Here is a 21,397-nt window from a genome sequence, read left to right on the forward strand (position 1 = left end):
ATACAGACGTTGCTTGGGCTCAACTAACACACAACCCACAACGGCGCACTTGCGCTACAGTACCCGCTAGCGGCCTAGCAGTCTGCTAAGGTGTGCTGAGGCGCTCGCTTGGGCCCCTGGCCTCAACAAATTGATGCGATTTGATGCACGCTCAGGCGTGTGAAGCCATGGGCTGATTCGCTCCCGAGATTAACCTCACCTGCTGGGTGCCAGCCAATGGCGTCAGCCCGAATTCTCCTCTTCTGAAACCTCCCCTCTTTTACCCAATTCGCCTTTTAACCTCACAGCAACAGCAGGGTAGCAACGCGGTTGTTCGTGACGGAATAATCTTGGGGGAGCATTGAGTCCCAATCCCTCAACTCTTGCTAACCGCAGGGAGCAGTGCTCCGCATCTCCCCGCCTGTGCGACTTTGCTTGTACTACCCAAGTGTCATTGCCACCCAGTCGTTTAAACAAGACTCCGAGGTATTACTGCAGTACAGCTTTTCGTCCGAACAGCAAAAAGGTGTGCGCCACGATGGACAGCAACACACGTGGGCCGAGCATAGGCTGTAGGATCTAGACTAAGGGCGACCCTTGCTTATTTGGCCCATCCTACCCGGAGCATGCCAAAAGAGCAGCACTGGTTTCGAGTTGGGATGGATTTAGCAGCACCTACCTGTCCAGGCAAGTTGAGCATTGAATGGAGGTGTCGTACTATCCAAAGTGAGGATAACGTCAGCTGTCATGGCGCTGCTGAACCTGAACCTGAGTACGTGTATTATTATGCAGCACTCCGTCTCTTCTCTTGTAGTTGTAATCCAGTATATTCATTCAATGTGCTATGAAATACTGGGCTATAAATGGTGACCGTCCTCAAGCCATTTAGAAGTAGAGTCCCATCCTCGCCATCCTCTTGACTTCCCCTCAGTAAGGGATTTAACCGATATAAGGCCCTACCGCCTGGCAAGGGTTCCGCTAAGGTCTTGTGATCGTATTCATAGCAATAGTCTATCTAGTATAAGTCTTTCTAACTAATAGTGCACCCAAAAACGCAAGCAAGGACATCTCAGTCGATAGTGTTGGACGAAGAATCTAATCTCAGATCGAGTGGGGGCGGGGATTCAAGGCGTGGCGTCATGAGGAAATTGGTGGACCCTCGACAGAGGCAGCAATCAAGCTTCAAGTTGTATAATTCTCATCAAGATAAGTTGAACGGGAGTTGATCTTAGGTAATAATAGCTATATGTAGAGCGCTGGTATCAAGTAACAGCAGACGTAACGAGGTGCATGTAACAAAAAATCCCAGCATGCATGTCGACAGTTACAGCAGTTGCTCGTCAAAGAGACATTTTACGCTCACCAGCTGATCGATTTTTCTCAGTCAACCCCAGCGGCAAGCAGACAGGGATCACAGCCAAGGCCAATCACGGGAGCGCTTCTCACAACACCCTCTACAGCCGTCCTGTCGCTCGCCAGTTCTAGGCCTGGCTGTCTCTGAACCAAGCCAAACATGGCTGAGACAGAAATGGCCTCTTGTGCCTGCTGAAAAGAACGAGACCCTTCCCCAGTCGTTGGAGAAGAGACTCAAACTATCGCCTCTTCAGTAGGCCCTGGCCACTGAAACAAGACCACCGCAGAGCCTAACTCTGAAAGAGGCCCACGGGTATTGCATTGAAGTTGTTGTTGAGCAACAGTCTCTTGCTCGGTCCCTCACTTATTCTCGTGCCTGACACAAGCGCCAACAGGCTAAGAGGCGGGGAACATGCACATTCAATATGCCATTGCACAACCAGATGGATATTAATACAAAGTCATCTAAAACCTCTCTTACTGCAAATTTAGCGCTGCCGGACTGGTGCTGCTCCGTAAATGCTCCATACTGTAGTCCCATCTTGCATGCTCGCGCCAAACAAGGCCTCTCTGCCTCTACATTGCTTTGTGCTGCTGTGCTTTGTGTTGCTGCTTGTGTCTGTACTTGGGCATACTATTTTGAATGGTGGCAACAAAGTGGCTTTTGGGGGAAACAAAGCTTCAATGCTAGAGCTGTTTGAGCTGCCATCCCAAGCGGGAGCTCTCTTTAAAGGATTCGGTAGCAGTTCCTGCACAGCCACACTCGTAATTCGCCATGATAGGCACCAGCCGAGCCGGCCCCGCTCTCCAGCCACGCCGCCCCCTCCTGACCCAGTAATTTATCGTCTACATCATCCTTTCCGCCACAGATCGCCTTTGTCCCTTTGATCTTCACACTTTTCTTCCACCTCAAGCTCATCAGGAACTCAACCACCACAACAACCTTCTCGAACTTCGCATCCCCGATAGAGAAAGACGAAAGAGAGAGACTGCGCGAAACGAAAACATCATGGCGTCCACCGCAAAGTACCAGCCGGCTCCCCAGCAGGAACCCGACGACGACTACACCCAAGCTCCGCCCGCGTATGGCACCTCGGCGGCGTCGTCGTCGCGCAACGATCCCGGCCTGTTCGCAGAGCCGCGCAGCAGCGACGACAACATTCCTGATGACTTCAAGGTAGGTGCTGGATGAAACTTTCTCGTGCGCTTCTTTAGATACCAGAATCTGGCATCTGTACCTCTTTAAAAGTCTCCCTGCTGACGTCACTCTAAAACAGTTTGGCGGCTCTGTTGCCGAAGCCACGGTCGATATTCGCAACCAGTTCGTCCGCAAGGTCTACAGCATCCTTACCGTCCAGCTCATCGCCACGGCAGCCTTGAGCTCCATCAGCTTCTTCAGCAATGGATACAAGGCGTGGATTCAAAGCCATCCTGGTCTCGTCTGGGCATCTGTATGTCACTGCTCTCATTCTCATCTTTATCCACGAGAACTCTAGCTAACAACATCTCCAGCTCTTCGGCGCCATGATCTTCATGGGTCTCACCTACTGGAAGCGCAAATCATACCCGACCAACCTCCTCTTCCTCTCCCTCTTCACCCTCACCGAAGCCTACTCCATCTCCGTCATCGTCTCCTTCTACCAGACCTCCATCGTCCTCAACGCCACCATCCTCACCGCGGGCATCTTCGTCTTCCTCACAGTCTTCGCCTGCCAGTCCAAGTACGACTTCACCTCATGGATGCCCTACCTCTTCGGCGCTCTGTGGGGCCTCATCCTCTTTGGATTCATGGCCATGTTCCTTCCGTATAGCTCTACCGGCGAGCTCGTCTACGGAGGCCTTGCTGCCCTCATCTTCAGCGGCTACATCCTCGTCGACACCCAGATGATTATGCGCCACCACCATGTCGAGGAGGAGATTGCCGCCGCCATCAGCCTGTACCTCGACATCATCAACCTTTTCCTCGCCATCCTGCGCATCCTCAACAGCCAGTCTAACAACTAATATGGCCAAGCGGAATGAATCGCCACTAGTGGATGCAATCACTCCTGTGGCACTACTCGCGATCGGTGCAAGAGCTTCGAGATTGCTATCATGGGCTTTGCCCTTTCATTTTCTTTTTTGTTTTTCTTTTCTTCCACATCTTTGTAGGATAATGGGATAAAGCGGATGGGACGCGGTTAGGGCAGTTTGCTTTGTTTTTTCTTTCTGTTGTTTTCTATTGTGTTTCTTTTGCATGTACTCCGTATTCATTGCTTCTCAATGCTTCCCCTGTGTGCTGAAACGCTAACGTACAAACACAAAGGGAGAAAATATATTAGCTTGTGATAAAGCCGAATTCATGGCTAATCTGGCTCACATTCTCTCTCGTGACAAAAATCGTAAAGGTTGTGAAAGTATTTGATATCTGCATTAGAAGTCCACTACAGTAGCTAGAAAAAATAAAAAATAGGACAGTTTAAAAAAAAGGGGAGACCATTTGACAACAGATGGCTACTGATGCGGCTAAAAAACAGGATATTATTATGCTGAGTAGCCGCATGCTCTCCCACCTTTGCCGATCCGAGGCTTTCTCTCTTCGTCGGGGTATACGTCGTTTTGGTCCAACGGCATTCCCACCCTCTCCATATATTCCACCATGAAACTCCCTCCCCTTCGTCAGCCTCCATCGTTCCATCTTCGGCACCAACCCATGCGTCTCTTTGGCGAGTTGTCGTAGGTTGCAATAAAATAAGTAAAGAAAAAACAGGGAGAAAATCAAGCTCGATTCTGTAACGGCCGGGGGAATGTTCTGATCTCTTTGCTCTTCAGTGTGTAGGAGAGGTAAAACCCAACGCCGGCAGCGATAAATAGACCAACGTCGCAATTTACTTTTATAATGCCGAAGAAAGCCCTAATACGTGATTTGAGATGATTTACTCCTCGCCGCCGTTGATGCTGGTGTCCAGCGCGGGCGATGCTTGGGCCGTCTCGCGCTGCATACGAGCCTCTATCTCGCGGAGCTGAGACTCGCGCGCCAGCAGCTCCTGTCGCTTCTCGTTGATCTCACGCTGGACCTTGAGCTCGATCTCGCGGAGCTTCTCCTCCTCTCGTCGGAGCTGTTCCTCCTTGAGGCGGACGGACTGGGAAGCCAGGTCCTCGGGGTTCATGGAGGCATCAAGACTTCTCACACGTTAGTTCACTGTCGTAACAAGCAGGTTAAAGTGGTATACTTACCCAGAGGCACCGCCATCCACACTCTTAGACAGCTTCTCGGTACGGTAGTTCTCATACAAGAAATCGTGGGTGATTTCCTTCAGGTCAGCCAAGTGGCTGTGGAGGAGGGCTGATCGGATGGCCAAGAAGTCTGAGTGGCGAGGGTTCTCAACCTCGACAACACCCCACGGGTACTGGCGAGCGCGGACCTTGCGGCCACCAATCTCAACCACATCCTCCGAGCCAACAATGGCAAAGGGCATGAGTCCTCTGAGTTCTGCGTTCTCCTCGACGGTATCCTCGTCGTCTTCCTCAATGTCGTAGGGGAAGTTGTAGACGGGGATTCTGTAGTGCTCAATGTCCTCCATGACCAGCTTCTTTGACTCGGCAAGCTCCTGAGGGGTCAGAGTATCGGCTCGGCCAATAACGGGGATGACGTTGACACGGGGTGCAAGGCGCTTCATCAGTTCGATATCGAGCTCTCGGAGGCTTGTGGAGACGCGTTAGTACCAAAGGAGTAGCTCGACGGGCAGGAGAAGGAGGCTTACCCGTGGCCGGTAGGGGTGATGAAGTAAAGCATGGCGTGGACACGGTTGTCCCTGAAGCGAGGGTTACGCTTGATACGAGACTCCTCGGCCAAGATGTCGTCATATTGTCTCTCGAGGTAGCCGACGATTTCTGAGAAGCTATACGCGGCAGTTTAGCATGCGACAGGGCACAGACGAAGGAGCAGTCAATGCGGGGCTAACCTGGCCTCGTTGTCAATCTGGTCGCCAAATCCGGGGGTGTCGACAATGGTCAGCGAAATTCGGGTGCCTTCCTCGTCGAGTTCAAGCTCTAATCAGGTGGTGAGTGGTTGTCAAAACACGGATTGGGGCGTTTGCGGCTCGTCATCACGTACCAACGGTAAGGGGCTTGATCTTGACGCCCTCCTCAATGTGCGCGTTGGTAGCATCGTCGGCTTCCTTGTGCTCGAGGACAGACTTGCCGCAGAGGGTGTTGACAAAGGTGGTCCGGCCTGCAGCGACAATTGTGAGTCTCAAGTTCGTATTTGGGTTGGAATTGCAGCGCAGTTGGAGAGGGCAGTGGCATACCAGTTCCAGAAGCACCACACACCATCAGGCAGAACTGAATGCCTTTCTTGACATTCTTCTTTCGGCGGATAACCTTCTGCACAGTCCAGAACAGTTAGTTTTTGGCTCACGTTTCAAACATGACAGGGCGTGGCTAGGGGGGCCAGAAAATCAAGAGGGAAACGCCATGTTTTGGGAGTCGTGCATCGTGGTTGTCGAATTGACACGTCCCAGAGAAGTGCGGGTAACGGAGGGGGGCCACGTACGGAGGACATCATGGAAGGCGACTGGTAGGTATGAGAATTAGCCCTAAAAACGGCGGGAGAGGGTGTATGAGCAGCTGAAGCGAGGAGACGAAGTAACAGAGTTCGGTCAAGACGAAGCTCTTGATGGAGGAGAGAAGAATTGGTCGCGGTGATAAGAGGCCAGGAGAAGTTTGGGTCGGGTGCTACAGTAAAGGAGAAGTAGGCGTCGTACTGGCAATTTGCTTCTTTCAGGGGCCACCAGCGCCAGCCTATGCCTAGAAGAGCCAGACCGCCCCTGCCCCGGCTGTAGCTCCCCCTAAGTGAACCTGGTGTTACTTCTATGGAGCTAAGCTAAATCATGCAATCCCAAAACGCCTGGTACCTGCAACGGATCAATTGTTTGCTGCAGTGTCCGTGCACGCATCTCAATTGCAGAGGTACTGCGACTGGAGATTGATTTGCACCGGGAATTCGTCGGCAAACACAAACACAGTGCTGCATGTACCTAAGGTTATTTTCGTTTGACCCTCCAGCCAGTGAAGCAGAGCAGCAAATACGAGCTTGGTGGCACCTCGAGTGAAGGTGATGGACGCTCCATATACATACCTAGTACTAAGCCCTCTCGACTGTGTCCTAGAATGTGACGAGGCCGATTTCTGGGGAAACAACACCTCAGGTATTAATCCATACAATAAGAGGAGAAGCTACCCCTCATTTATATAAACTTGAACCCAAGATTCTGCCTTGCTACAAGTCCTACGAGTATGATGATTCCCCAAATCCCTGTCCATAGCCATTGTCCAATCTGACGTGCTGCACTTTGTTCTGACGACGTGTACTTTTCTTGAGCCTCGTATCACAACTGCAGCACTGTACCCAATCATGATTCGAAGTAGGGATATACTACCTTAGGTAGATGGTGATATTGAATGCCACTGGGCAGTTACACACTACCTCCCGCTACAATAAGGGAATGTAACCTATACTCAATATTGACTCTCGTTCTTTAAACCATTGCTCTTATCACCATCTCTTTTTTAGCCTTAAGATATCATTCACTACCAAACATTGTAAAACACGGAATTCAGCATTGCCAGCTTGGAGGTCAGCTAACTTGGGTACATATACATCAATAGCAAATCTCCCCAAGTAATCATGACATCTTGCTATCTAAATGCAGATTCACCGAGCCCGTGCATGCTGACGGCAGACACCAGACGGCAGGTTATCAAGGTACATGAGATATAGAGTAGAGTAGAGACTCGAATGACTGCAAGGTGCAGAGCGCATCTTGACTTCAATTGCCCTGCCTCTGCTTGATTCTCTCTGTAACGTTGATAGGGGCAACCGAGTTATAGCGCTGTCCCGCTACAAGGCAGCGGCCCCACGGCAAGCATGAGGCACCAGATACTGGGTCCCTCCGCATTAAAGCGCCACCTGTTTAAAGCAACCACACCCTGTATCTTCCTTATTCCATGTCCACTACAGTGAGCAGTGCCCAAACACGGAATTGACACATGTCAATCCAGTGCATGCAACATTGCAGCCTTTTGGATCAAATCATCCATCAAATCATCAACTATCGCCGTGCTGCTAAATGAAGCTCACCGGTTCAGGGTTCGAAACACCGCGTCCTCTGTTACATATTAATTCACACCCTTGCTCTTCTTTGTTTTGCTGGTGTCCAGAAACCCCATGATCACTGCGCCAAAACGGGATAGCTCTCGGGACCCAGTCGCAGTCCACAGATTACCGAGCATCGCCATCAACATCTAGACATCGATAGTCGCTGCTCTCATCGCAGACGCCTTTACTTTTATTCAAGGCCAGACACCGGACGACGCTTCTTTTCTTGGAGCTTTGGTGATACTGGAACCCATCTCGGCGCCTCGTTTAGTCCTCTTGGTTCCATCCCTGCTTTCCTACTAGGCTCGGTGTGAAGCCGCCTCGCCGCCATGAATGTACGGCCACCTATAGAGTCGTCGTCTCCCACGGCGGTGCTGTCCGTGGCGTTCAATAAAGACTCGAGCTGCTTTTCCGTGGGCTTAGAATCAGGGATATGTGGTAGGTATCCCTTAACAGATTGCTCGACGAAGCTCGTGGCAGCTGGCTAATAGTGAGTGTGCTCATGATAGTCTTTCATACTAAGTCATGTCTGCTCAAGGCATCAAGAGGTTGGTTCTTCATTTTATATCTCAATATTAGCCAGTAACGGGCATAGTAGCTAACATCTGATGAGATTTTAACGGTGGCATCGGCCTTGTCCGAATGATGGGAACAACAAATTACCTCGCCCTAGCTGGCGGCGGGAAATCACCCAAGTTCGCCATCAACAAGGTACTCTCGTTTACCCTGGACCCATGATGGACAAATTATTGACTGATATATATCTAGGCTATTATATGGGACGACATGAAGGGGAAAGTTGCCTTGGAAATCTCAGCCCTCACCCCCATTCGCGGCATGCAGCTAAGTAGAGAACGCATCGTCGTGGTCCTCCAGAACAGCGTCCGCGTCTACTCGTTCGCCAAACCTCCCGAGCTTCTGCATGTGTACGAGACGGCCGACAATTTGCTCGGCCTGTGCTGTCTCTCAGACAAGAAGCTTGCGTTCCCGGGTCGCACAACAGGCCAGATCCAGATCGTCGAGCTTGCCACTGGTAATGTCAGTATCATCCCGGCTCACTCGTCTGCCCTCAAGGCCATCCAGTTAAGCACCGATGGAGAATTACTGGCAAGTGCCAGCGAAACGGGAACACTCATTCGTGTCTATGCGACTAGCAGCTGTGCCAGATTAGCAGAGCTGCGCAGAGGCATCGATCCGGCAACCATCTATTCACTCGCATTTTCGCCGTCTGGGTCACTGTTGGCTTGTACCTCTGACAAGTCCACGCTTCACATCTTCGACGTGCCTAACCCTAAGCGGCCGAGTGCTCATCGTAGTCCACAGCCTGGCGGTGCGACTCAAGAGGCAGATGTTGGCAAATGGGGCATCCTCAGCAAAATCCCACTTATGCCGCGAGTCTTTTCCGATGTCTATTCCTTTACTTCTGCACCCTTTGAGGCTGGAAACGAGTCCATGATTGGCGGCATCTCGTTTTCCGAGGGCACCGTTCTTGGTACGACACGACCACCCAAAGGCGTCATTGGATGGATCAGCGAGGACAGCCTTGCGGTTATTGGCGCCGGCCAGGACGCAAGGTGGGAGAAGTTTACACTAGTTGACGGCGAGGACGGAAAGCGTCACTGCGTTCGTGAGGGTTGGAAGCGATATCTGGGAAACTCGTCATGAGTGATAAGAGGGATAACAAAGGGACTATACAGGGAAGATGATTCAATTCAGATGCAGCGAGGGCTTTTGGGCGTTTTAGGTGGTTAATACTGTTTAAACGAAGATGGGGGAATAATTCTATTTGGGTATTCATAGCTTTTTGGACCTGGTACTAATTCTGACGACGCCGAGGAGATCGGCTTCTGCTCTTGCGCTGCGACCTTCTCCTACCATCGTCGTCGTCGTCGTCTTCTCTCCGCCTCCTGTGTCTGTCGCGATCATCGTCTCTTCTATGGGACCTCCTGTCGTCTTCGGGCTTCTTGTCCCGCCGTCTTTCCCGTTCCCGTGAGCCTTGTCGGGGTGAATCTCTGTGCCTCCTATGACGCTCTCTGGAATCATCTCGGTGTCGATATCGTCTTGACTCGCCATCTGACGGTCGCTTTTCTTTCTCTCCTGAGGGTTCATCTCTCCGTGATCTCTCGCGCCGACCATCGTCTTCCTTATCTCGTCTTGACTTGTGATGTCTGTGATGCCTATGGCTGTCCGGCTTCTCTTTCCTGTCAGCTCTTCGCCGAGCCTCCTCCACCTCTTTCTTCTTCTCGTCAATCAAGAATCCCTTCATGGGATCATCGTCGTCATGGTCTCTCATTAATAGAGCCAGCTCTCTCTCCTCAGGCAGCATCGGTCTCTGGATCTCTTCGGGAATGCTCTCGTCGTCGGACACGGCCTTGCCTTCCCTGCGCTGGATATCTTCCCATCCAATTTTGAATTCATCTTGGTCTTCGTCGTCTCGTGCTTGGTATCGGGCGTGGTCAACACGTAGTAATCTTCCGCCAATCTCAGCGCCGCCTAGATTATCTACTGCGAGGTCGGTGCTCCTTTGGTCTTCGTATTTCAGCCAGCCGAAGCCCTTGGATTTGCCCGTCTCTTTGTCGCGCACGAGTTTTAGGAACACTGGTTCGCCGAATTGGGAGAATATTGTGATGATGTCTCCTTCTGAGAGTTCGTACGGGAGGCCGCCGAAGTAGACGAAGGCGGTGTCACGATAGTCGACATGCCAGGACGCGTCTGGTGAACTGCGGCAGGTCAGCTCTGCGTTTTGTCGCCAGTTAAAGATTGTTAAAGTATGTTGAAGGACTTACATTCCGTTTTCGATTTCCTTTTTGTTTAGCGCCTGGATGGCGCGTATCTGGTTCATGTTGCTCTGTTCAGATGGCGGATCTTGCTGAGAAGCTGAGAAGCTGAGTCTGTGCTGTCTTGTCGAGATGCGAACCTTGAAGATGATGCAAGGCTGAGCAGTTACTTCAATGATTCGAACAAGGCTGCTGTATGCGCACTGAGCTCCATTTAGTGACCAATTACCACTAAACAAGCTCCTACAGCACCTGGGGGTAGCGCTGCGCTGTCTCTCCTGGCTCGTCTCCCCACCTAGCCGACGATTATCCATTCGTGACCCTTGTTCCAGTCGGGTTGATAGAGATGCTTCTTCTGCCATAGCTATCGGGAAATATCTTGCCTCCAAGGCTCATGGCTTCGCAATCCTAATCCTCAGACCAGAGCTTGACGACTATAGCGGCGATCCCCCTACAGGCGCAGCGCCTTTTCCCGCCACATCGCATCGTTGTTGGCATCTTTGACCAAGATGCTCCGCTATCCCTAGGACCTTCTATCATCCCACCTTAATACAGCTACGACTTGAAGCGCGCAGCGTTTCCCCCCTATAATAACCCGGCGACTACATCAACGCGTGCGTTCCGGACGATTACAACTTATTTTCAAGAGCATATCTGGTTTCAGCGACATTGCCACCTTGGAGGTGCGGAGACGGCGACCATGGCAAACAGGATATCACAATATACCATGACATCAAGGGACGGCGACAGTCAAAATGGCGAGCCCAAGAGGAACTTGTGGACTTCAATGCTAGAGTCAGTGGCCAGCGGCAAGAGATTACCGGAAAAGAACCTTTTGGTCTTGGGTATGGAGGCATCCTCGTGACTGGAACATTTACACCTTGTCGGCGGGATTCACTGACCGTTCCCCTTCAGGAGGCACCCCGGAATCGCAACGGGAGTTTCTGGACTCGCTGTCAGGATCCGAACCGAGGCGCAACTTTGACCGGCAAAAGATCCCCCCGATTGCGAACAACTACGCCCTGGGTTATACTTATTATGATGTCCTCGACGCGGATCAAGATGGTTAGCAACCCCTCGAAGCATTGGAGCGGCGGCATTGACATTGGTGACTGACTGGTACAAATAGACACACTTGCTCGAGTTTCTCTCTATCTTCTTTCCCAGCCCTCGGGCGAGTTCTCTTCGCTCATCGCCCCCTTACTTACGCCCGAGACGATACCAAACACTGCACTGGTAATACTGCTAGACTGGTCGCACCCGCATTTGTGGCTGCGTCAAATCTGGACATGGCTGCAAGTGTTCCAGGAAGTTCTAGAGCACCTGAGCAGAGATGTGCAAACCGAGATGGAAGAGGTCATGAACAATTGGAAAGAGAGGGGAAGGGGAGGCTCGTCGGTCAACCTGGATGGCACTCCATCCGCCACCGTCGCCAATGGTGATAGCAATGCCGGCTCACTGCCGCTTGGGCCCGGCGAATGGACTGAGCCTCTTGGGCTACCGTTGTGTGTTGTGTGTCAAAACGTAAGTTTGATGTTATAATGTCTTTTGCGCTCTCACGGTTTACTGACATATTTTAGTCGCAAAAAATCGACTTTCTAGAGAAGAGCAAAGGATGGAAAGAACCGGACTTTGACGGAGTGCTACAGAACTTGCGAACAGTCCTGCTGAGACGTAAGACCATCTTCTTTTCTATTGAAAGTGATCTTGCAGTAGCTAACTATGGCTTAGACGGCGCTTCACTCATATACACATCACAAAGCACCGCATCTCAACTCCCTATTCTCATACACTCAACTCTCGGCATCACTTCTCTTTTGAAACGCCAACCCCTGAAACATAACGTCATCGACCGAGATAAGATTGTAGTTCCCCCAAACTGGGATTCTTGGGGCAAGATTAGAGTTCTGGGTGGCTCGTTCGACACGGAAAAGGTCTCACAGTACTGGTCCGAGGACATCAAGATTCCCCTCGGGGCCCCTCCTCCAACTCTGGCCCTGCCCGACCCCGAAGACGACGACGACGACGGCTCAAACCAACTGCCTCAAGTTGAGAGCGCCATTGCACTCTACGAAGACTGGTGCAGAGATCCGAATAGTGGAGGACTCGCCCTCGTGGAGAACGCCATGAACGACGGCACGGAAGTGGCTGTTGAAAGTGAAGACACCCAGGACTTTCTTGAACGGCAGCTCAAGATTCTGGAGGCGTACAAGTCAAAAGCACCGGAGAAATCGACAGACAGTGCTGTTTCTAGCTCGACGAAGAGACTCGACTACGATGAAAAGACTGTTAATGAGCATATCGGTCCCGTGCAGTTCAATATGGGCGGCATTCAAGTTGACGCTGACGATATGCTGCAGCGCCTTAAGGTATGCTTCATCCCATTTAAACAAGAAAGAAAAAAAAAAAAGACAGGAGAACAATTTATAACTAACATCCTACACAGGACCGCAATGCACACATCGCAGCTGACGTTCCCTCCTCCGAGCCAGAAGGCGCAGTCAGTAACATAGCCAAGGACTTTGACAATGAACAGCTACACGATTTCTTCTCGGGCCTGATGAACAAAACAGCCCGCTGATGGGGGGACGCTGATGAGTGGTAGTGGTATCCTTGATGAGGTGTTTGTTGTGGGGGTTTGATGTGTTTCGAACTGACTGGATGAGAATTATCGTCATTCTGATTAAGCAGGCGGCAGTTAGTTTTCTATGAGCGAGCATTTGGAGACGATAAGGGAAATGAAGTATGGCTTATGTTTGTTCTTTTTTTCATCCGGGGGGGAGGGGGGGCTTGGAAAATTAATTGGTCAAGGGAGGATATAATCCGGGGAGGGTAACAAACTCAGGGGTGTTTGGTTGGGCGTGTGAGGAGGCATCCATCCGCTTGTAGAATAGATACCCTTGATGAAGATGAAAAAAAAGGACATGAAATCACACTTGTCAGATCGATGTGCTTGTATGTAGCCAGAGATTCACACTTGTCAGATTGCCGTGTTTGTATGCAGCCACAGGTATACATACACAAGGTACACATTCATGAGTGTCTGGTGACAAGCCAAAAAGAAAAAAAAAGGATAATCTCTATATATGACGGTGGTTCCCTAAACCTCTCCTTTCCCTTCGAGCCAGAAAAGCAAGACCATTCAAGCCAGTCCTTTCAAACCACTAAAAGAAAAATCTCCAAGGAGAAGTTAAAACAAAATGGAAAAGGCCATAAAAATATTAACTCCCCAACCCAATCCCAAATTCCGTTTCCCGAAACCACACACTTTTTGAATAAACGAAAAAAGGGGGATTTTACGCCTTTTGCCTCGTCGTCTTGTACCTCACATCCACAGTCTTGAGTTCCAATCCCAATCCTAATCTCGCCACGACCACGCCTCCCAGCAGGCCCGGGAACAGCCACGGGTGCTGCAGCATCTCCGCCTCAAAGGCATTGATGGTTTCCCGCGCGAAGCCGGTGAATTTCTCGTCTCCCAGGAGTTCGCCGAGTCGGAACAGGTTTGAGACTGAAACGCCGTTGGTGGAAGGGAGGGATGTGTCCATGCCGTCTTTGAGGCGGAGGATGGTGTGAGGAGAGGATTGGGTGGTTGAGTAGAAGGCTCCAGCGGTATCGTAGAAGAGGGAGGTTTGGGATTCTTTAGGATGAAAGTCAGTAAATGCAAATTAGGGGTGATTGTGTGAAGTGAAGAGAGAAAACTTACTCTGCAGGTTGTCGGCAAATTCAACATAGCTTTCGTCCCCTGTAGCATCAAAGAGGTCCAAAACACCATGAATTAGATACGCATAGTCATCCGCAAAGCCCTCAGTGTCCCGTCCGTCGCTCCATATCCGGTACAGAGTTTTATTCTTCTCATCCCACAGATTCTCCTTGATAAAGGATACGCACGCCTTGGCCGCGCTCATATACTTTTTGCTCTTCTCTGGGTTTAGCACCCTAAGAGATGTTGCCGTCCGCGCCAAAGCCGAAACTACCAACCCATTCCATCCAGTGACAATTTTGTCATCCACATCTGGGTGTGGCCGCTCTTTCTCCCGCCTCTTCTTGAGAGCCTCCCTAGCGGTCTGGATGTTCTTCTTCACCGTTGCGACGGGAACATTGAACTGCTTGCTCAGCTCATCGGGCGTTTTCCTGATCCTCAAGATGTTTTGGTTAATGAAGTCATCGTTCGGGTCGTGATCTTCGTCCACGTTTCCATCTTCTTGCACATCCCAGTACGCTTCAACCATGGGGCTAATATGGCTATCATCGGCACCAACTACGGAAGCAAACTCGCGCCGCGTCCATAGATAGTACGCTCCCTCCCTCTTGTCGCCGTCTCCCCTTTTCGCGTAGGAGTCGGCAGCCTCGGATGAGGCAAAGCCACCGTTCGGAAGAGCAATGGGCGGGGATGTTAGATACTCGGCAAGTTCAACAACGACATCATAAAATTCACTGTCCTCCATCCCGCCACTCTGTTTCCACGCCTCCAGGTACAGCTGGAGAAGTGATGCATTATCAACGACCATCTTTTCAAAGTTGGGAATGCTCCAATCGGGTGTCACGGAGCACCGGGCAAATCCAGTGGCCCCGATGTGGTCATGAAGCGCCCCATGACGGATCTTGCGCAGAGTATCCAGGGCCATGTCCAGCGCATGCTTACACTCAGCCTCACCAACGACATCCTGCACCGGAGAGGGAAAGTTGACCAGGTTCAACAAAAAGGCCAGCTTGGGGGGCGTCAGGAATTTCGGAGCCAGCCCAAACCCCCCGTATACTGGATCAAACGTTCCGGCAATGTGCGTATAAGCCTCTTCGAGTTGATCGAGGTCTAGCTCACTAGACACGACCGTGCTGTCGCTCACTTTGGCAGCGGGCTGGTTGGGCACTGGAGCACCCCATCCAGCGGGAGCTATCGGCTGTGGAGCCGTAATGCTTCGTTTCCCAAGAGTGCCCTCGGCCGCAAATTCACGCAGTTGGCCAATGACCTCGGTTGCCTCTTTGCGGCATCTGGCCTGCTGATCCTTCCAGATGTTGCGCACTTTTTTCAGGATCACCAGGAAGTCCAGGGGCTCATCGCCGTGGTCCTCCGTGGCCCTTCTTGCCACACTGGGCCCGGGCCAATACGTGCCTCCGAAGACGGGCTCCAGTTCTGGGGTGAGGAAGAGGTTGAGCGGCCAGCCTCCGGAGTTGCTCACGGCCTGGACGTAGTTCATGTAGATGGTGTCGATATCGGGGCGTACTTCGCGGTCCACGATGATGGGAACAAAGGAGTGGTTCAGGACGGCAGCGCAGTCAGAATTCGAAAAGGACTCGAGGGCCATGAGGCGAGAGACTGGGACAGAGTCAGCGAAATCCAACGGGACATAGAGACGAACTCACAGTGGCAGGCCCTGTATCCAATGTGCAGGAAGATGAGCTTGTTCTCTCTCCTCGCCCTCTCGACAGCCTCGTTGTCGAGCAGTTGCCAGGCCACGAGACTGTCTGCATAGGCCTTGATAAATGGCGACTTGCCGTCCTTTGCGCAGTTCTCGAGGGGCGGCAGCTGAGCTTCTATGCTGCTGTTGCTGCTGTCGCCTCTGTCCGATGGTGGCGAGGACTTCATGGCAACGGCAGACGCCGTCAGTTCGGAGACGACCATGGTGAAGTCGAGATTCTTGTTGTAGTTCGATGGATCCGTCAGCTCCCCCGCCAAACACTAGAAGTTGCTTATTTCGTCACCAGCCGAGGATTAAGAGCAGCGGCGTGGATATTCTATGCCAGAGCATTAGTTAGTATTTGACGTTGCGGCTCTTGACGCTTCACATGCATGAGAGAAGCAAAGCAGGTGGCCGTACCTTGGCAGATAAGGCGTTGCGTCTTATCGCGTGTTAATCGGAAAAGACTGGAGGAGTCGCAAATGTTCGGGAATCGGGAGACGACGGTGTAACCAAAAAGCTCAGTGCAGTTGAGTGCTGTGGGCAATGACGGAACAATAGGTGGCTGCTGTAGCTTAGGCTGGTCGCTAAAAGTTGAATAGAGAGAGAGCTGGGCGAATAACCCCGCCGAGGGGCTGACAAGTTTGGACGGCTTGGATACCCTAGACCAAATCCGGGAGAAGTGATGCGACGGACGAAGTTGAGCGCGTATCCGTAGATCATAAGATGGGATGAAGCTGCACGATTGGTGTTGCTGATTTCGAGATGAAGTTGGATTGTTGTCGATATTGTGGAATTGTGGAAGCAGTATCTCGTGGGTGTAACGTGTTGAGAAAGATGGCGATGGCCTAAGTTGACGATTTCTCTATCAAGTCCGTCTCGCTGCCTTTCCAATATCGAAGTTTTTATATGAGAGCTGAGAGCTACGGTATCAAAGCTAAAAATATATACTTTGACTGACTGGGATTGGATGGACTATTGGATTCTGTATATTGACGTTCCATTGGAGATGCCGTTTTCGGATGCGACTGCAGTAGTCCTACATGCTCTTGTCAAACGCCGTTGAACCTTGCGCCAGCTTAGCTTACCCCGGCTGAAGTTGGACTTGAGCCGTCGTGAGGCTCTGAGCTGCTTGCTTTCTGTCGTTGGTGGAAGATGTCTGTGACAGATTGTTTCGCATTTGTGGATGTGATAATGCGCACTTGAGGTTTCACAGCGCCGTTGCTTGACTGCACAAGGCGCCTCGGCGTGACTCAAAGAAAGGCATTGAAGCCTGGGGTTTAATATTTCGATGATTGTGAGTAACACCACCAGTTCGTGGCGCCATTACATCATCGGTGATGGCACAAGATAAGATTTGAAGGATCACCGCATAGTATCTTTGACAGCACACCTGTTCTATGCTGGTGCACCGTTATGAACAAAATAGTACTGATAGATATTTTAAGTAAAGAGATGGAATACTTGGTATATATCCGTGATGATGTAGGTATCTGGTCGTATTGACATTATGGAAACCTAACACATTTGACGATCACAGCTTCAAGCCCAAACTTCTTATCAAAGGGCATGTCGCAGTGGCTGCAGCGCCTCCACGCGACCGACCACAGCGAACTCGCCTCACTAGCACAACGCAACGCCCCTGACGGCAATGGCCAGCAGGCACAGTCAGTCAGGCGTTCCTACAGCGCATGTGGAAGTGATGGAGGGGCTGCCTGGCGCTAATGCAGCCTTGACTCGGCACGCTGAGCCGCGTAACTTTTGCGGCGTCTCGGAGCTTGTCTTCTGATTCTGAGCTCCATGTCCAGTCCATGCCATGACCACGGTACAGCCACAGCCAAGCTTCATCTTCGGCTTTCTTCCATTCTCTCCATCTTCTTCCCATCTTCGATTCTTCCCTATCGTAGCTCAACCTGCGTCCACATTTACCTCGGCGATATCGATATGGCAGAGCCGCAGTATACAGTCTTCATCAGGGTCCCCATCCCTCGTCGGGGCTTCGTTGATCCACCTGCCGTACGTTGATGTGCCCTTGTCTCCCTCTATCATATAGCGTCATCTGCAGCAGTGACAACATCGACCTGCTAACATTGAACACCCGGTTAGGTCAGTTGGGACACCGCCAAAGACGATGCTTTGTGGAAGATTCTCTCCCAGCACGGTGAAATAGACTGTATGATGCGACCCTCTGCAGAAACTGATGGACGAAAGAACATGAATTGCTAACTGATGCGCAGGGAGCCTAGTGTATGCGACGCCAGTTGCCCTGCCGATCCATTCCCCTGAGCTGTCGACTGACCATTTACATCTCCAGAGCCGACCGATTCGAAGTCCCCGTCGAGTTTCTAGTCCAACAGGTGGCCTACCTGAACGAACGACACCAATCACACACTCTTGCTCAGGTTCGAAAAGCCGCCGCCGCGGCCAAAGGCTCAGCGGCGCAGTCACCCATACCTGGAGCCGATCTAGCTGGTCCAGGACATCTGAGGACGCCGTCAGCCCTATCTATCCGTCGCGATGTGTCCATGCTACGGAACGAGAGCGGCAGCGCTGGGCCTGCCATGAATGCGCCGGCTCGCCCGGCTATGTCTCGCAACACCTCAGCGACAACGACGGTCATGAGGGATGGCGGCGGCGCTTCTCCTAGGATCGGCAACAGACCCAACCCCCGAGGCGCTGGGCAATCTGGGGGGATCCGACTATCATCACTGCCAACGCCATCGCAAGCGCCGACGCCAAGGTCCCCCAAGCTACCCGGGGCTGAAATCAACAGGATGGATTCACCTGGCCCGGCCGAGACGAGCTCAACAACCTCATCCGACGACGAATCGCTGCCAGTTCAGTCCCGCATCATCCGTCGACCACCACGGCCTACACAGCAAGACTCGTCTCTTAGATATAATGCGGATGAGGACGACGAGTCGGAACCTGCGTTTCAACCGCGGAATGCGCCGTCTGCTGATGCATCAGCGCACGACCTATCATCTACATTGAAGCTGAGGAATCAGGAGGGCCGCAATCCACCAAGGCGGACTCCAAAGTCATTTTCAAAGGATCTCCATCACTCGCAGACCTCCGACTCGTCAGCGAGCTCACCTGCCATGGTGTCGCGGCCGGGCAAGTCGCGAGAGCGCAACAGCGCAGGCCCCTCGTCTCCTCGCCGCAACACAGAGACCCGGAGCTCTCAAGAAAACAGCGAGGGCACGCCTAGCATCAGCAGCAGCTTTAGTGACTTGGACGGTATAGTTTTCTAAGATGTTTAGACATTATTGTATATTTCATTTGCTGATATGCTTGTTGATACAGATGCATCAGTTACGCGCTCTGCCATGGAGGAAGTTCTGGCTAGTCGAATGGGTAGCACAAGTCGCTTTAGCTTTTCATTTCGACGTTGATTGGAGTTGGAACACTTTGACATTGTTTATGCCTGCTTTTTGGCTTCTTCTAAATGATTATTTTGCGAATAATTTTTTAATTTGGGAAACGGTTTGGCGTTATATGGTTGCAAGATGGAAACTTGACGACACTCTAATGACATATATTGACAGATACAGTTTGTTCACTCGCAGCAATGCAGCGGACTCTTTTGACACTAGGGATTTTCTTAATCATCTACCGAGCTCTATATATTTCCCTAAGTAGAGTAGCTAAGATATCTTTTATTCAACTTGTGCTACTGTTGGGTATCAAGGCCTCCAGTTCCAACTTGATGTATCTTTACATTACCTTTTGATACATTTTTGTTAACCAAACAGCTTTCCAATTGCTACTCGTACCTCTCCATTCTTCAATAGACAGAGCCCGCAAATATTCCGTGCCTGTTGCGGTCAGAGTTTCATCAGTAACCCAGTTGCGAGCACATTCCCTCGCTCTTACCGGCGGGTGCGCGCAGCTGGCATGCGGCTATTCGCATCGAGTACTTCAAGGGCTTCTACAAGAGTCTGAATGCTCGTGCGTTTGCATTGTGTTGGGGGAAATAAAACTCTCTATCGGCACGCGGCCTATCTCCTCCTCTTTTAAGCATTGTAGTGGCTCCCAACTTCCACATCTTCTACATCTCCATCAACAGCAGAGCACCAAAGAACTTTCTTCTTTACTCCACGCCAAGCAGATAGAAGAACCAACATCTTCTCCTCGTCGTCGTCATGTTTCGTCGTCTATGGACGGGCCTCCCAAAGGATGCCTCTTTTCCATCGGATCTCAAGGGACTCGGGTTTGTCTCCTCACATATTGTACTTCCTCTTCTTTGATGTACTGAGTTTGTTGATTTCTAACCTGATGCCTTGAAATAGATACTTTATCAACGATCAAGATGAAATCAGGTCCATCGAGGATCCCGATAATTACTTTAAGTTCTTTATCGATAAAAACCCTCGGATTTGCGCTCGTCAGCGATTCGCATTCAATCGTGAGTAGGAATCGCACATTCGACAACAAAACTCTTCATTCGATATATCTGACAGATAATTCACAGATGCCTTGGAATCCGTAATTCACGAACGTCTAGAGAAAGAAGGTCTTCAGAAAGTCTTCCTCCCTCTAGGAGTATCCACCACCGAGCCTCACATGCCCATCTTCGTCACCCCAAATCTCGATACGAAATCTCGTGTCGTCGTCATATTCGGCGAACCTACGCAGGAGCTTGGTCTCGTGGCCGGTCGTGTCGCCAATGGAGCTGGAGGCATCAACGAAGGAAGCATGGTCTCTGTGATTCGTGCTCTATCATCTCAGCATTCGTCTCCAGATGATGCCTCTCCGCCAGGTATCGTGCTGGCAAATATGGGCCAGACGTACTTCTGGCCCCAGGGAAAGCGTGCGATTACGGTTCTTGCGAGCTCTTTTTTGCCGTTGCCTAGTTTATTGCATAAAGGTGTACGACATGTGCCGGCGCTGAACGACATTCCCGGCAACGAGGATCCAGTGAAGCATGTCAAGTACATGTTTGACGAGGTGCTTCGCTCCATGGCAAATGACAAGGCATTGCTGGATGTTATAGCTATTGGAGAGAGCTGCGAAATCGTCGAAAAGTTTTTAGATGGCCAACAAGCTTGGGATACCTGGGGCAAGAGGCTCAATTCCATGACCATGCTAGGCCCAGTATGCGAAGCGGAAGATTTGACAAACGCATCGTTCAAAGACTTCATGGCAAAGGTTAGGCGCTGTCTCCCATTTTATCAATCATACCTAGAATCTGTTGTTCGGCTAACATGGCACATTTAGCGAGCCTGTGGCTATCTCGTTTGTCCAGAGCCCCTCGGCACTCCTCTGGCTCCCCCTGGAGGTAATTCAGAGCTCAGCATTCCACCGCTGGGATTTCCATGCGTATCTTCGTCCGAGCCAATGTACGCCGAGACTATTCTGATTCGGGCGCGATCTCATATCGTTTCGCACATTCAGGACGTAGCTATGGACCTGGGCTATGAGAATCCAGCTATCACGCCGATCGATTGTCCGCCACCGGCTATGACTGAGCAGCACTGGGATGATCTGCCCGAGGAGGACAAACCTGTGGTATCCAAGGTTGACCCGGCGGAGTTCAACGCGCAGGTGAAGCAGGCTGAGCGCTGGAAAAAGTTTCAGGAGACCGGACAGGCACCGGAGACAGATTCTGAGTCGGAGTCGGAGGTCTAATAGACGAATGCTGTTTTTGCTGGAAATGTCAGCTTGGGAACTTGATAGCCCTGACATGGTTTCATGAGGTGGTAGGCAGACTTTAGGACGGACATTATCATAGAGATCAAGGAAAAGATCAA

At 51.2% G+C, this 21,397-nt stretch overlaps 7 protein-coding genes across 7 annotated transcripts; 4 read left to right on the top strand and 3 right to left on the bottom strand.

Moving 5' to 3' along the window:
- Positions 1-2,341: 2,341 nt before the first annotated feature.
- M431DRAFT_7835 (hypothetical protein) lies at positions 2,342-3,336 on the top strand (the record flags this gene model as incomplete). The annotated part of the gene is made up of 3 exons (XM_024922677.1): positions 2,342-2,509; positions 2,610-2,783; positions 2,845-3,336. 3 exons carry the CDS (start codon positions 2,342-2,344, stop codon positions 3,334-3,336), a joined length of 834 nt encoding a protein of 277 aa, XP_024772102.1.
- A 911-nt stretch (positions 3,337-4,247) lies between these two features.
- Positions 4,248-6,367, bottom strand: M431DRAFT_121204 (hypothetical protein; the record flags this gene model as incomplete). The annotated part of the gene is made up of 7 exons (XM_024912124.1): positions 5,867-6,367; positions 5,622-5,697; positions 5,429-5,545; positions 5,277-5,364; positions 5,076-5,213; positions 4,549-5,016; positions 4,248-4,497 (listed from the first exon to the last, which is right to left on the bottom strand). The coding sequence occupies exons 1-7, from the start codon at positions 5,876-5,878 to the stop codon at positions 4,248-4,250; spliced, it is 1,149 nt and encodes a 382-aa protein (XP_024772103.1). The 5' UTR covers positions 5,879-6,367.
- Positions 6,368-7,800: 1,433 nt separating this feature from the next.
- Positions 7,801-9,136, top strand: M431DRAFT_90790 (hypothetical protein; the record flags this gene model as incomplete). The annotated part of the gene is made up of 4 exons (XM_024924187.1): positions 7,801-7,909; positions 7,981-8,019; positions 8,085-8,182; positions 8,240-9,136. The coding sequence occupies 4 exons, from the start codon at positions 7,801-7,803 to the stop codon at positions 9,134-9,136; spliced, it is 1,143 nt and encodes a 380-aa protein (XP_024772104.1).
- Positions 9,137-9,287: 151 nt separating this feature from the next.
- On the bottom strand, positions 9,288-10,313 carry M431DRAFT_121208 (hypothetical protein; the record flags this gene model as incomplete). Its single annotated transcript, XM_024912125.1, has 2 exons — positions 9,288-10,191; positions 10,258-10,313. The coding sequence occupies 2 exons, from the start codon at positions 10,311-10,313 to the stop codon at positions 9,288-9,290; spliced, it is 960 nt and encodes a 319-aa protein (XP_024772105.1).
- Positions 10,314-10,948: 635 nt separating this feature from the next.
- M431DRAFT_91482 (hypothetical protein) lies at positions 10,949-12,829 on the top strand (the record flags this gene model as incomplete). The annotated part of the gene is made up of 6 exons (XM_024924267.1): positions 10,949-11,093; positions 11,164-11,313; positions 11,378-11,772; positions 11,856-11,922; positions 11,980-12,617; positions 12,695-12,829. The coding sequence occupies 6 exons, from the start codon at positions 10,949-10,951 to the stop codon at positions 12,827-12,829; spliced, it is 1,530 nt and encodes a 509-aa protein (XP_024772106.1).
- A 715-nt stretch (positions 12,830-13,544) lies between these two features.
- M431DRAFT_91376 (hypothetical protein) lies at positions 13,545-15,832 on the bottom strand (the record flags this gene model as incomplete). Its single annotated transcript, XM_024924258.1, has 3 exons — positions 13,545-13,885; positions 13,952-15,562; positions 15,610-15,832. 3 exons carry the CDS (start codon positions 15,830-15,832, stop codon positions 13,545-13,547), a joined length of 2,175 nt encoding a protein of 724 aa, XP_024772107.1.
- A 1,756-nt stretch (positions 15,833-17,588) lies between these two features.
- On the top strand, positions 17,589-21,275 carry M431DRAFT_497723 (hypothetical protein; the record flags this gene model as incomplete). The annotated part of the gene is made up of 8 exons (XM_024917628.1): positions 17,589-17,660; positions 17,751-17,817; position 17,891; positions 17,959-18,884; position 19,287; positions 19,937-20,052; positions 20,119-20,795; positions 20,865-21,275. The coding sequence occupies 8 exons, from the start codon at positions 17,589-17,591 to the stop codon at positions 21,273-21,275; spliced, it is 2,271 nt and encodes a 756-aa protein (XP_024772108.1).
- Between the last annotated feature and the right edge of the window lie 122 nt (positions 21,276-21,397).

This window comes from Trichoderma harzianum, assembly GCF_003025095.1.
Source record: "Trichoderma harzianum CBS 226.95 unplaced genomic scaffold M431scaffold_10, whole genome shotgun sequence".
NCBI classification, from domain to species: Eukaryota; Fungi; Ascomycota; class Sordariomycetes; order Hypocreales; family Hypocreaceae; genus Trichoderma; species Trichoderma harzianum.